The sequence below is a fragment of the Nematolebias whitei genome, chromosome 17, assembly GCF_014905685.2.
Source record: "Nematolebias whitei isolate Nwh7 chromosome 17, NemWhi1, whole genome shotgun sequence".
Taxonomy (NCBI): Eukaryota; Metazoa; Chordata; class Actinopteri; order Cyprinodontiformes; family Rivulidae; genus Nematolebias; species Nematolebias whitei.
Window position 1 is genome coordinate 33,182,826 of NC_056514.1, and position 15,937 is coordinate 33,198,762.

Genomic DNA, 15,937 nt, shown 5'->3' on the forward strand with positions numbered 1-15,937 from the left:
GTACTGTATTTGTCAGTAATTCAGACAGGAATTGTGATGAAAATATAGCAAACAGATTATTAGTTTTTGTTTTAATTTGTCATTGTACTGCCTTTGAAGTAAAATGGAAAATGAAAGGGAGAATAATGTATTTATTGAAGAGGATATGTAAAATAATTTGAGTAAAAATAAAAGTATATGTAAAATAATTTGAGTAAAAATAAAAGTATTTTTCCAAAGTAAGTTTTCCGATAAATGATCAGCTCTCAAGTCCGGGCACGGCTGATTAAAAAGACAGCTCCTATAGATCCATCAGAGTGTTTCATCACACTCGGTGAAAGTAACTCGCCCTCTGTTTCTGCAGGTTTGGCCTGTTTCCTGCAGTCTGGGCGCTATGATTGGTTACCTGACCGGGCTTGTTGCTGCTCCCGTGTGGATCCATTATCATCGTAAACAGCTCACATACAAGTGCAAGTGACAGACGAACGAGCGGCTGGCTGTCTGTGTTAGTCTGAATGTGTTCTTTAGGTCCGTTTGGATATTTTGCCGATTATTTATTGGGGAGCGGTCGTGCTATTTGCAATTTATAAAAAGATTTTTTAACAACACAAGACATGGTTTTGTACACGTGCAGGCGTGTTGTTTTTTTTTTTTTTTTTTTTTTTACAAGAATAAACCATTATATAACAAAAGTTGATGTGAAGTTGGTCATTTATTCTGGGCGTCAATTCATAAGCGTCAAATCATTCCTTATACTATTTCATACATGCAGCTCAATTAGGAATGACTTGTACAATCTAGATTAGGCCTGTCACGATAAACAATAAATCAATCGCTTGATGATTGAAAATTATCTACCTCGTTTTCATTTATCGGCTTTATCGTTTCTTCGTGTCTCTCTCTCTCTACTGAAGACACTGGATGACAAAATGCTCAACTCCGGTGCTCTTCACTGACCCCTTCTTTTCTATTTAAAATCTCTTAACCATCCAAAATCCTGTTTTTGGATGGTTAAAAGCAGCTAAGCTACGAGCTAAGCTAACAGGCTAACATTGGGGGGGAAATCCTCCGTCTTGTCGAAGCACCAAAGTTCACGGTTGAAACCCGTGCCTTCATGTAAAAAGTTGTTTTTCTCTGCAAAAAGAAGCTGAGAACTTGTTTACTGATTTTTTAAAATTTTTAATAAAAGCTTTGTGTGAAAAATGCTATGCTGAAGAGTTCAAACCACACCGAGCGTCCGCCATTTTGAGAACCGAAGAGAGACAGTCCATGTCACGTCAATGGCCTTCCTCCCATAAAGAGACACGCTGCTCGCCCCCTCACTATCCATCCTTAGGTTCAAACCGTCTTATACTGCCATCCAGTGGTCAAAAAAGGTACTACACACAAAATTAACCAAGATTTTTAAAAATTTGACACTAATTACTAATTATTCTCTAATTTCCAACAAAAGTATTGTTTATTGCAATAATTTCTGAGACAATTAATCACCCAGCAAAATTTGTTATCGTGACAGGCCTAATCTAGGTAAAATTCCAAAACAAACTGTGAAAAAAATAATGGGGCTTAATGGGATTTCGGCAAAACACAGACACCTTTGGAGCTCCGTAGCTCAGACATGCTTCACAGCTGAAACATTCAGAGTTTAAAACAGAACGCTGGACTTCACATGTCTGAATTGGCATTTTGATATCTTTTAGGATTTTCACACAATAATGGTTTAAAATTTTATATTTGTTACAGATTTGTCCATTAACAGTTGTTGTCACACACTTTTAAATTGTCTAAATTATTCAAATCTTTTGCAAATTAACTGATTTTTCTTCTACAGCTCTTTTTTGTACGCATGCAAATTATACACCAAAACAGGCATTTTAGTCTTTTTTTGTTTTCAATTCAGTTCAGTTTATTTATATATAGTGCCAAGTCACAGAATCATCTCAGGGCACTGAACAGAAACATTCACAGACATTATAAATGTCAATTAGTAAAGTTATCTATAAGGAAGACAGCAGATTGCGCTGAGTCATCATTTCATCGCAGTCTCCCATCTTGAGCTTGCACGAGGGCAACAGTGGAAAGGAAAAACTCCCTCATAACAGGAAGAAACCTCCAGCAGAACCAGGCTCAGGACGAGCGGCCATCTGCTTCTTCTTTAACCTGGTTTCACACGTTTCCAGGAGTTATAGTTGTTTTGTTTTTCAAATCCCTCAAGATGCAGAGAGCTCACTCCAAGCTTCTATTATAGCCTAAAATGTTTTAGTCCAGACTTGAAGTAAAAGGTCTTTTTTAATCTGTCATAACTTTTAAATTAAACCATGTAGAAAAATAAAAGCTCACCTATGTGATCCTCAGAGTTTCCTGCTACTAGTTCAAGAATTTGTAATAACTGGCTTGTAGTTTTTGCACAGGGACCGTTTGAGGTCCGTTTGAGACTAGCGGGGCCTGCTAACGCTGCTAACAAGATCCTCCGTCTGTCTACACAGACCAAACTCTACAGACCCTTTCGGTTCCGAAGGGGAAACCTTGGATGTTTTCTGTCTGCTGGACCGGGTTCTGGACTGCGATCTGTGAGGGCAGGTGCTGCGGTCCTTATTACCATCAAGTTGCTGACCGGACCTGCAAACAAGACCACGCAGCTGAACCTCACTGCTAGCCGAATCACACTTTAGATTTATTTCTTTTCAACTTTGGCGCCTTGTTTTGTAGTACTTTAATAGTATTTTTTTTTGTATTTTAGTAAGTTTTTAGTATTTTTGCTGCATGCTTTGGTGGTGTTGTTTTTTTGGCGAGTCGAGACGGTTCTTCTCGTCCTAAGCATTTCATTGCATCGTTGACCTTGTGTTGATTTTGCCTATGACAAATAAAGCTAACCTGAGGCTTACTTTTCAGTCTGTTTCTATGAACATGTCAGGAAGTTAGACAGGTGTGTGGTTCCCAAGGTGACCATGATGAGCCACTGGCAGCAGCTTGGTCGTTTCTTAGTTTCTAATACAGTATAGCAGATTGATGATGTAATTTAGGGCAGAATCTTTTCAGAAAGGTTTTGGTTTGCAGCTCAAATTTTCTGAGACCTGTAGACGGTGCTGTTGGACCACAACCTGCGTGTTTATTCACACCAGTTGAAATTAAAGCCAAGCATCAAACGGAGCTTAGTAATTTGCAAGGAACTACAATCAATAATGTGCTGGGATGATCATTTAAACATAAACTAAATGTCGACGCTACTCTGCTCCTAAAGCTGTCTGTTGTTGAACGCCGTTTCTTCTTAAACAGCCATTAATCTTGCTCCATCTCCCATTACAACACTACAATACCCCCTCCACCCACCCCTGGCTCTTATTCTCATTCCACCTTTCACATCCTCAGGCTACCATATTGATTCACTTTCTTTTTAGGGACATTAATTTCACCCCCCTTCCTTTCACGCCGCCCACATCTCTTGTTCTCCCTTGCAGCCTTCAGCCAGAATGAGACTTAAATTTTCTGCAGTGTTGTAAAACAAACACTTCTTGCAGACAGTTTGGACACTTCTGTATGATTTAAGGGATTGTTTTAAAGGGGGGCAAAGTGCATCATTTTCAAAGAAATGATCTGGTTGGTGTTGGACATTTCAGTGTTCAGCCAGGGGGGGCAAAGCTCCTTTTACCCTTTACTTGAACTCTTAAATAAGAGTGTTGCCAGGGGAAAACAGCCTGAAGGAAGAAATAAATAAAAAAAATAAGGGAGTCTTATTAGCAAGCATGCATCTGCTTAAAACACCAATCAACACCTTTCCTCATGCTTCGGTCTCGTCATCCGTGTCATGAAATTCAATCCAACCCCATGCTGTTAACTCCAGCAGCCTTGTTCTCTCTGCTCTTTTCCCCCACTCTTCTTTATTTTCCATCTCAGCTGTGAGATGTCGTCACTCCTGGAGAGTGCTGCTGAGTGTGACCTCTTGAAGAGCCTATATGTGACACTCAGCTGGTTCTGCTCTGGCCTGAACCAAATCTCTCCTCGATCATCCCCCAACCCCCCCAGCAGCACCTCAACGTCAACATAGGACAGCAAAAGATGAGTCACACTCGTTACATTTGTTTGGGATATTGTTTTTTATCAGTTCCTTGAACTGCTTTCTTCCTTTAAGGTGAGGGCCATATTTTGTGTTTGAGATAGCTCAGATGGCTGAAAAGCCAACTGACATGACAAAAAACAAAAAAATTACTACAACTGAATCAGTTTTACAAATATTGACCTAAAATTTAGTCTGGTTGGAGCTGAGAGTCATTCACAACACATACTTAAAGCATGACACCTAATAATATCACAAAACAAATATAAAATGGCAATCAGAAAGCTGGAGAGAAGAATTTTTTTTAATATTTATTGAAATAATACAAAACAATACAATAAAATGCAGTGCACAGTAATGAAATAACAGCCGCCATGGGGTTACAAACATTGAAACAATACTTTACAATAAACATAAAGAGAGCACATAAGGTGCAAGTTTTAATGGCCTTCATATTGGTGGAATATGTAATAGTTTTGATATATTGTTTGACCTCATTTTCTAAAATAGAGATAAGCGGTTTTTGATTAGTGTAACATCATTTGTGAATGCCATTTGGCGAGGTATATAATAAGAGTAATATTATAGAACTGGCTTTTTTTTTTAGCTATTGGGTATGTGAAGCTGCTGGAGAGAAGATTAAAAAAAGGCAAAAAATAAAAAAGAATAATAATAATTGCCCACTAGGGCAATTTGTATCTGTCATTTCCAGATAAGCATGTTTGAGAGAGAGGTTACTTTTCTTTTGTTTTGTTCTTCTGGTCAACCGTTTGTTGAAAAGTTGTTGTTTTTCAGTGGGAATATGTTTAAAACATGTTAGTTAATAAAAATTTTATGCTCAGCAGCTGTAATAATTAATTGAACATAGTGAATAATAGTTAAAACATTCTAAAAGTTGATGTTTCTTTACATATTTTGTAGCATTGTTCGTGGGTTTGCAAGGGGGGCCTCGACCAGAAGCTAATGGGGTCCATGGCATGGAAAAGTTTGGGAACCCCTGCACTAAACAATTAAATGTAAAATAATATGGTATACAGCAGCCTGAACATGAGCCTGTTGTGAGCATGAATGCAGCAGCTTAAAGGCAAGAGATCAGCAGCATGGATAATCAGCAGCACAGATAAAGTGACATATCACCAATTAAAGTGGCATTACAGTGATTTTTGATCACTCACAAAACATGATCCTTGTCTAAAAGTAAAGCTTTCGTTTTTCTGCACATCTTAAAACAATCTAACTGCGTCTGTGATGTGCTATTTTAACCATTTATTTATTAAAATGTTCAGTCCATTTAATAAATCCTGTAACTTTTATCAAAACACATTTATCTAGTATTTTTCTACATTTAAATCTTTTCATGCCTTTTGTTTGTTTTATCTTTTATAGCAGTTTGCTTTTTTTAGCATTTTGTGCGCATTTTGATAGTTTTTAATGATTTAGCTATCTTTTAGCTATTTTTAAGTTGTAGTTAGTTTTTAGCTACTTTCAGCTTGAAGCTACCTTTTTGCTTTTTAACTTTTAGCTAGCGTTTTGCTACTTTTGGCTTTTAACTAGCCATTTGCTACCTTTAGCTTTTAGTTTTGTTTTTGCTTTCAGCTGGTGAGTTGCATATTTGTAGCAAGTGTTCTGTTTCTTTCATTTGTAACAGCTCAGTTTTCTTTCTTCAGTCAAAGTCATTCAGCACTTTGCTCACCATGGATTTTCACAGAAAAAAAAAAACAGTTTAGTTTTTTATTAATTTTTTCTTTGTGCTCAGAAAACTCGTGCTTGCTTTGTTCGTGAGCTCAGTTCAACTCGTGGTTGTTTCGTCTACTAGATGAGCAAAAAGCTCCTCATGCACAAAGGCTTCACAAATTGCTCTCCTTTTTCAATCTCAGAGAACTTTATTTATTCATTATTTGTTCTCAGGCAGAGCTATTGTGGCAGTGCATTGTGGGAAGAAGTGATTTGTCAAGCCTTTTCTGCAAGGAGTCTGTATGCATGTGTTTGCTTTTTGCAGATTTCTGCTGAGGAGAAAGAGTACAAGACTCTGCATTATCCTACATCTCCTTCCTGTCATTAAACTCACCTTTTTCAAAGGGGACATTGACAGGAAGATCTCATAATCTGCATGCAGACCTTTGATAGTTTCTGTTTTACAACCTTTATGTTTAATGCAAGGTCGAGTGTCATTTGTTATGGATTGTGTTCAACTGTAGCAGGCGGCTCATTTCAGCCATAAGTTATGATTCAAATTATCAGCTCTGCCACAAAAACCTCCGGCACGCAAAGCTGCAGAAGGTCAACATGATAGAAGACGTTGCAAATTCAGGCGCGGTTAAAGGGCATCAGATTTACCTTTAGTTGGAGACTGGAAAAGTGACACTAAATGAATGTTAATTTTTATTTTCCTGTGTGCTTGATGTGAAAAGCACAGAGCCTGACCGATGTATCGGTAGGGCCGATATTTTAGGCCGATGTAGACCTATGGGGACGTATCATATCGGAGAAAAATTGGGAAAGATGGCGCCGGTGTATGTGGCTGCTCGTCTGTCTCTCTCGCGTTTGCTGTTGTTTGTGTTGTTTCTGACCTGGGTTGTCTGCGGAGCTGGGTCTCTGCTGGTGTACGATCGCAATACATTACTAGACCTCCGGCCACTGGTCCAGGATATGGAATTATTGGATGTTGCTGGCCAACAATCCTTGCCCCCGCTTCTGTCGGAGATTCCAAGCTACCTGTTCCGGGTTCCTGCGCTGCTTACACGGCGGAGACGTCATCGTCGTCGCGGTAGACGAAGCGGCTGGCTGGTGAAGCTGAAGTTTTATATGACGCACTGTTCTGCTTTTAACCGATCATCACATGGATCGTTTCTGGGCACTCGGGTGCCTCGGCGTTTCTTGGATCCCGCTCATGTCTGCTTGGTGTCAGTGGTCGGCTTTCAAGCTCCTCTGCATCGCCGTCCCCGCCCTTCTTGGATCAACATGCGCCGACGGTGTCTCCAAAACCTGAGACCGCTGTGCCGGGTTTCCCGACCTGTCGATGCCCAGGATCCAGTTCCTGTCAGGATTGGCCTGATAAACGCCAGGTCGCTTGGGAATAAAACTTTTATTCTTCGGGACTTTTTTAGCTGCCAAAACCTGGATTTTTTGTTTGTGACTGAGACGTGGCTGAGTGTTGGTGAGTACAGCGCTCTATCTGAGCTCTTACCAGCAAATTGTGCTTATTTTAATTCACCACGGGCCTCGGGGAGAGGGGGAGGCACAGCAACTGTTTACAAACAGGACTACAAATGTAAGCAGTGTTTTCTACAGACGTCTTTTCCCAGCTTTGAGTTTACGTCTTTTGAGATGAGACACGTAAACCCAGTTTTCTGTGCTGTCGTCTACCGGCCCCCCAAATATAATAAGGATTTTTTAAGTGACTTTTCTGACTTTTTATCTGGGATTTTAACTAATTATGACAAAGTTCTTTTTGTTGGAGACTTCAATTTGCACGTGTGCTGTCCTGATAAGCCTCTGGTAAAGGACTTTTTAAGCCTTCTGGACTCTTTTAATCTGGTACAGGCCATATCCGGCCCTACACATGAACATGGACACACATTGGACCTGGTTATTTCCTGTGGTCTGCCAGTGACTAATCTGGAAATCTGTGACGCTGTGTTCTCGGATCACCTGCCTGTTTTATTCAGTGTCACTTTGACACCTACTACAGTTAAAACTCGCGCTGCTGTTCGGCGCTGTCGGATTATTAACCCTTCCACTGCCACTCAGTTCTCTGCTGCTTTTCTTCAGCTCTGTGGATCATCTGACTTCCTCCACTCCAATACAGAAGAGCTCTGGTCATGGTTCTGTTCTTCCTGTCAGACCATCCTGGACTCGGTTGCTCCGTTAAAAACTAGGCAGCCAAGGATTAAACCTGAGCCTTGGTTTAATGACAGAACTCGTGCTGTAAGGAAGGAATGTCGTCGTATTGAACGCAGATGGAAAAAGGACAAACTGCAGGCTACTTTTCAGATTTTAAAAGACTGTTGGCGTCTCTACCAGAGCACGGTTAAAGAAGCAAAAAGGGAATATTTGGCTAGTGTTATTTCTTCAAACAGCCATAACCCACGTGTTTTATTTGACACCATTGACTCTGTACTTAATATTCCACAAAATGCCTGTTTGGAAGCTTCTCCTGGCATGTGTGAAAATTTTCTGCGTTTCTTTATTGAAAAGGTTGGTAGTACCAGGGCTCTTATTACAGCTCCTGACTCTGACCCCTCAGTTTCAGTCCCTTGCTCTGCTGTTTTTAATCAGTTTGAGCTTGTGACTGTTTCACTTTTAGAGGACGTAGTTGGCCGCATTAAGCCATCAGGTTCCCCACGTGATCCTGTCCCTCCACGACTTTTTAAAGATATTTTATCTAGTATAGGGCTGCCTGTTCTTGCAATTTTAAATGGCAGTCTGTCCTTAGGTGTGGTCCCTGCTAGTTTTAAACATGCAGTGGTGCAGCCCCTGCTTAAAAAACCTGGCCTTGATCCAACTGTTCTGGCTAATTATCGGCCTATTTCAAAGCTGCCTTTTCTTTCTAAGGTTTTAGAGAAACTTGTATACTGTCAGCTGACACAGTTTTTAAATGACAATGGCATTCTGGAGGTTTTCCAGTCAGGTTTTAAAACTCTCCACAGTACAGAATCTGCTTTAATTAGCGTTTTTAACGACATCCTTCTTGATTGTGATTCTGGTAATCATGTTGTTCTGATTTTACTTGACCTAACTGCTGCTTTTGATACAGTGGACCACAACATTTTAATATCACGATTACGACATATTGTTGGTATTGATGGCACTGTTCTTAAATGGTTTAAGTCTTACTTGGAGGAGAGAACATTTTCAGTGAAAATTAATGACTCTGAATCATCTTCAGTTCCAATGCAATATGGTGTCCCGCAGGGCTCAATTCTGGGCCCTATGCTCTTCTCGTTGTACTTACTGCCTCTGGGTTCTATCCTTAGGAAACATGGGATCTCATTCCATTGTTACGCTGATGATTGTCAGATTTATTTACCCCTAAAGCAGAAGGATGGACATACGTTCACACATCTCCTGGAATGTCTAGGAGATATTAAAGCTTGGTTGGCCTTGAACTTTTTTAATTTTAATGAAAACAAAACCGAGGTGATGGTGTTTGGACCCAGTGGCTCCTGTGAGTCCTCCTCTATTGACCTGGGACCCTTGGAGAAATATTTTAAACCTGTTATTACAGATCTTGGTTTTAAGGTGGACAGTGATTTTAAATTGGACAGCCAAATCAAAGCCGTGGTTAAGTCCAGCTTTTATCATTTAAGGCGATTGGCGTCAGTGAAGTCTTTTCTTTCCAGACAGCATTTTGAAATGGTGATCCACGCTTTTATTTTGACTCGATTGGATTACTGTAATGCACTTTATCTGGGAGTCAGTCAGTTGCTGCTCTCACGTCTGCAGCTGGTTCAGAATGCTGCTGCACGACTTTTAACAGGAACTCGAAAGAGGGAACATGTGACCCCTGTCCTGGCTTCACTTCACTGGCTGCCTGTATATTTTAGGATTCATTTTAAAATTCTCATGTTTGTTTTTAAATCACTGCATAATCTTGCCCCGGCTTACCTCTCTGAGCTTCTTCATCCCTACATACCCTATCGGTCTCTCAGGTCAGCAGATCAGCTGCTCTTGGAGGTACCAAGAACAAGAAGGAAGCTCAGAGGGGACAGGGCTTTCTCTGTCATGGGCCCTAAGTTATGGAACGACTTGCCTTTGCAGGTCAGAGAGTCCCCTTCACTGTCCATTTTTAAAGTTCGTCTTAAAACTCATTTATTCTACTTGGCTTTTAACACCAGCGGGATCTAGTTTTTAAATTTTGTATGCTTTTAAAATGTATGTTTTTAACACCAGCAGGATCTAGTTTTAAATTGTATGTTTTCTGTTTTTAAACTGTTTTTATTTTCCATTTTTATTATGTTGTGTTTTAATGTACAGCACTTTATGTCAGCTATGGTTGTTTTAAGGTGCTTTATAAATAAAGTTGGTATGGTATGGTATGGTAAAAGTGTTTACTAGGACAACGGAGACATGGCATTTTCTGCAAATATGTGTCATATTTGTTTTTTTCCTTGAGTTCATTTTTTAGTTTAATTCCCTTTGTGGTTTGTTTTATTTTCATGTCTTTTGAGATCTTTTCGGTTGTCTTGTGCTTTACTCCTCATCGGTTCACTCAGCTCCCTCTCCTCCCTCTCACCTGATCCTCACCGTCTCCCCAGGTGTTTGTCATTTCTCCCTCCATAGTGTCCTGTTATATTCAGTCTGTCTGCAGTTCCTCGTCCTGGCATTGTGCTTGTAAGCACTTTCCTTCAGATTTGCCTGAATTTTTTGTTCATTTGTATATTTGCTGCTATATCAGCCTTTTGTTTTTGCTTTTGTTAATAAATTAGTTTCTTTATTTTACCTTTGAGTTCTCTGAGTTTTGGTTTTTGCATTTGGGTTCTGATTTTCCACTAAACATGATAATACGCAGCAAAAAAGCTGAAAGCTGGATTATTTTGCTAAAATTTAATGAGGAAGCTGAAACTGTGGTTAAAGCTAAAAAAAAGGCATAGCCCTAGTTAAACGTGTAAGTTAGCAAGAAGCCAACTAAAAGCTAAATATAGCAGTTAACCAAATGCTATGAATAGCAGAAATTTGGCTAAAAACTAAAATAGCTTTAAGTTAAAAGTAGCAAATTGGTAGCTTGAAGCTAAGTTACAACAGGCTTGCTGAAAACTAAAAGTATAGCTAAAAGCAGCAAAATGTTAGCTAAAAAATAACACCAACTAAAAGCAAAAATAGCACAAGGACAGCTAAAGGTAGCAAAAAGCTAGTTTGAAGTGAAAAGTAGTAAAATGTTGGATAAAAGCTAAAAGTAGCAAGTAAGTAACCAAATGCTACGAATAGCAAAAATTTGTTTAAAAGCTGAAAGAAGCTAAACGATAGCTTTAAGTTAGAAGTAGCAAATTGGTAGCTTGAAGCTACGTTACAACAGGGTTGCTGAAAGCAGCCAAATACAAGCTAAAAGTTAAAAGTAATAAAACAATAGTTAAAGCAGCAAAAGTTTAGCTAAAAGATAAAAACACATTAGCCTTACTAAAATTGAAAACAGCACAAGGACAGCTAAACGTAGCAAAAAGCTAGTTTGAAGTGAAAAGTAGAAAAAGGTTGGCTAAAAGCTAAAGGTAGTAAAAGCCTTGCTAAAAATAACAAATTGTATCAAATTAATTTTATAGGGAATAATTTTAAAATTAAGTTAAAAATGTTTAAAATATTTTGATTCATGATCATCAAAGTATGCAGAAGTAACTGTACTGCAAGCATGAAATCAAATGTGTGAATGCTGACTTTTCAGACATGTTAAATAGGATTTATGTGTGTGCATGTATATGGGTATGTATGCATAGATAGGTGTGTGTACATTGGGTATATACTTATTTTACAGATTTATTTATTTTGTGTGCATTCAATCAAAGCAGATGCATTTACTGATATACATTTATTTTACAAGGGATTCTATATGTTCAAATGTGTGTACTGTATTTATATACCTGTATAACAATATGTATGTAAAGATACACAAATATAGTGTTAATGTTGATACACACAATGGTTTTGACATGTCTGGAATTAATCTATAACTAATAAATAAATAAAAACCGGTGTCCGCACTTTAAATGAAAGTGACTTTATTTCCCTCTGAGTTGCTTTCAGACATTATCTTTCCTGTTTCAGAGAATATTCAGTTGTTTTAGGTTTAAACTCATCCATCCATCATCTTTTACCCGATTCTTCCTTTTCGGGTCGTGGGGGTCACTGACGCACATATCCAGCCATCATTGTACAAGAAGTGGGGGACAACACCCTGAACTGGTCTCCAGTCCATCACAGGGACACAGAAACAAACAAGACAAACAACCATTCACTCTCTCACTCACACCCCGGCCAGGATTTGATCCGGCAACCTTCTCGCTGAAAAGCGAGAGCTCTACCAATGGCACCACCGTGCCACCCTGCAATACTGGGTTTAAATTTCAAGAAGTCGGATAAAAAAAATAAAAAATTATTAGCATTTTGATTGTGAGAATTACTGTAAGCAACAGATGCTGCCACTAAATCCAAAACGAAACACTTCCTTAATTTTTCATTTATATTCCATCCAAACTTGAAAAAATAAAAAATGAGCAGAACCTCAGAGTTAGGAGTTTAAAATGAAAAAGAAAAGGACTGGATACTTTGATTAGTGTGGCTCTATAGTCCTTTTTTTTTCATTTAGGCATTCTAAGGCAATAATACACAGAGGATTTATTTTTCCCTTTCATGTAATTTTTACCTGCAGCATTTTTCTATTAAAACACAAAAAGGCAAAATTCTTTTGATTCTTGATCTTACCATAAGTGACGTTTTTTTAAATGTTTATGAAACACAAAATCTTGGCTGTTCAGAACGTTTCAAAGTTTCTTTTAATAAGACATTCAGGGTTTTTCAGCTCTGTTCATGTAAAATTTTATCATACATAAATGTCTTCAGGGAACACTGTGCAGAACTTTATTTGGAAAACTTCAAATCATTCACTTGATAGTTTATATTATTATCTGACTTATTGTGTTAAATAATTCATTAAATCTGTTTTTACTTTTTTCTTGTTTGTTTGTGACAGAACCCTGAAACCAAATACGACACCGTCGTGTTTAAACATGTAAACCTATGATCCTCCCTCTTGAGATAATGATCTAAATTGTTTGTCGGCCGTCATTAAAATCAGGATAAACGAGTCTTTGTGTTTTTAAAGGTGTGTTATTCATCAGGAGAGAGAATCAATGTTTGCTTAATCTCACAAGCAAAGCACAAATGTGACGGTGGATCCATCCATTACCTTTTACTTGCTTCTTCATTTTCAGGTTGTGGGGGTCACTGGTGCTCATATCCACCAGTCACTGTGTGAGAGGTCGGGGACAGTCCATCACAGTTTTCAATTTAATTCAATTTATTTATATAGCACCAAGTCACAATAGAAGTTATCTCAGGGCATTGAACAGATGCATTCATATGTAAAAATAAGTTAACAGAAACATTTATATATAAAATAATAACTGAACATTATTTATCTGAGGAGCAGACTGATTTGAGTTTGACTCCATCTCATAACTCTCGTCTTGAGCAAGCATGAAGGAGACAGTGGAAAGGAAAAACTTGCTCGTGAAGAAGAAACCTTTAGCAGAACCAGGCTCAGGACAAGCGGCCATTTGCTTTGACCGGCTGGGTTTGGTAAGAACAGATACACAATGGCAGGTCAAAAATCACATGTTAATATAGAAATAATATCAAATGAAAACTATTTAATTTTAACTATTCATTTAAGAAAATTTGGTCAATTTGTCCTCCAGTAGACTAAGCCTTAACAAGCTAACCCTAAATATAGGATTTATCAAAAAGGAAAGTCTTAAAACTGGACAATATGTCAGCCTCATGGACAGAAACTGGAGCCTGATAACTGAAAGATCTTCCTCCCATTCTGCTTTTGGAAATTCTAGGGACCACGAGTAAGCCTGCAGTCTGAGATCGAAGTGCTCTGTTAGGAAAATATGGAACAATAAGATCTCAAATATGAGATGGAGCTAGGTTGTTGAGGGCTTTGTATGTTAGAAGAAATAATTTGAATTAAATTCTGAATTTGACAGGGAGCCACTGGAGAGAAGATAAAACTGGAGAGATGTGATCTAACTCCAGTTAAGACTCTGGCAACAGCATTTTGGATCAACTGAAGACTTTTTAAAGAAGTATTTGGACACCCGGATAACAAACCATTGCAACAGTCCAGAAACAAACAACCATTCACTCTCTCACTCACACGATCCAGCAAATCTTAAAATAACAAATTCCAGATTCGTGACTTCTGAGCCTAACAGAAAATGATCCTGTTTAAATGTTAAAAGTCTGAATTATGACCCACACCAAAGGTAAAAAAGGGATACTATTGTTTGCTGTGTCTGTGTATTTGTTCATCAACAAATAATCCAATTTTTGTGAACCTTTCAGAAAGTGAACGCTGTTGCATTACACACTTTGGGTATGCTTCTGGCCGACTTACCTGTTCCTAGATTACTGAGTGAACTAATATTGAATTCTCACGTGTTGCAGTTTCAACTCCTGTTGTTCTCCTTCAGCTGTCTCTTCTCCATCCAACCACTGCCCAACAACTCCCTGGATTATCCTCTGACTAGTCTCTCGTGTTCTTGGAACCTTTGGATATTGACCCACGCTCTCATCTTCAGTAGACCATACTCACCTCTCCCCTTGTTCTCCAGTGTTCTGGGTTCCTCCAGCAACTGAACCTTATTATTCACTGTACATAATAAACACTGTTCCTTTTTCTACTACGAGTCTTGAGTTGTTCTTCTCAAACCATTCTCAACCTTAACAGCAACCACAAAGCTTTTAATTTCTACAATAGTCCCAATCTGAAGTTTCTAAACATTCTTCCTCTAAAGTTAAACTTGCAGTCGTGACCACATGAGAAAGTGTTAAAAACATCTTTCTCACAGAGATTCCTTCCAATAAAATGATTAATTTTCAATTTTCTGCTGATAACTTACACCCATCCTCCCTTAACAGCCTTCTTCTCACTTCATTCCCCCCTCCCGCTCCTCACAGCCCACGTGCTTCCTGCGATTTGACTCTTTTTACCCCACTTTCCTGTGTTCACACTCCCTTCAACCATGTGCTTCAATTAACAGAAGGAGGGCTGTGTTGTCAACATGTTATTCCATGTCTCCGCTCAGTGAAAACAAACAAAAGAATCCATTGTTGTTGTGGGATGTAATGACGTAAAGGGGGACGCAGGAATCCTGGGGGTAGCAGGAATAAGGGTTTCTGATGAAAATATTAAAGCACAAAATGCTTCCGATTTTCAAAGAACTCACTCAGAGGAGTGGTAGAAGAGTAGTATACACTGATTTTCAAACTCATTGACCATCATGTGAGGAAATACTATCAAGACAAGCTAATAGCAGTGAATTATGCTGCATTTAATGCATTAAAAACTCTGTGGCAACATGTTATTGGGTAGAAGTTGTAAATAATACGAGACTAATTTATTTTTTTAGATGAACAAATAAGACAGAAGTTCAATTATTGACATGAATGATGATTAGAGAAGGAGACGGGTTGAAAACAGCACAGAATCTAGAACAATGGACGATCAACATGCAACAATCTCGTGATGAGGAAGAAGGTCCAGCTGGGGTTGGAGCTCCAGGCAGCCATGTTGGATTTTGATGTTGGGTGTAGTGAGAAGCCACAAGCTTTTCAATTTTGATTTCCAACATGATATTTCAGTAGATTTTTCTGACTTAAAACTTTGCAATTTCAATATTGGGGATGCACCAATGATCTACTGAAGACCTGGGTCATTCCTTAATGGGGGGAGAGGTGGGTATTATTCTTAGGTGTTCAAACCAGGCTTCTTAAAAATGAAGAGTCCTATTTGGACAATTTTTTAGATTTTAAAACCTAGTTTCAGAAAACAACCAAATCAATCCTACAAGTAAAACCCATAGTTCACATTGTTACTGTTGGTTTTGCTACGAAAAAGCTTGTGTTCATGTGTTGTTTGGAGCTAAACGTTTTTGCAAACTTCTTCTGAGGCAAACAGGTCTGAAGGTAACATCAAGACAAACACAATCCGAAAGACATCTGTGCAAAACCAAATCAGGAAAACCTGTTATCTGGTCCTGTGAGTGAAAGTGTTGTCCCGTTTGTACAGACTTTTGCACGGTGACTGCTAGAAATAAGCACCAGCTCCGAGCCACGCAGAATAAATAAAAAATAAATCAAGTAAAGAAAATGGATGGAGGTTTCCTGGCCAGGAATAAATAATTTATG

At 38.6% G+C, this 15,937-nt stretch overlaps 1 protein-coding gene across 1 annotated transcript in view; it reads left to right on the plus strand.

Moving 5' to 3' along the window:
• Window positions 1-583, plus strand: part of pigf (phosphatidylinositol glycan anchor biosynthesis, class F) — a 10,717-nt gene extending 10,134 nt beyond the window's left edge. The window contains exon 5 of the mRNA XM_037691141.1: window positions 344-583. Within this exon, the coding sequence (XP_037547069.1) occupies window positions 344-457 (114 nt within the window). The 3' untranslated portion in view covers window positions 458-583. The remainder of the gene's footprint in view (window positions 1-343) is intronic.
• The last annotated feature ends 15,354 nt before the right edge of the window (window positions 584-15,937 follow it).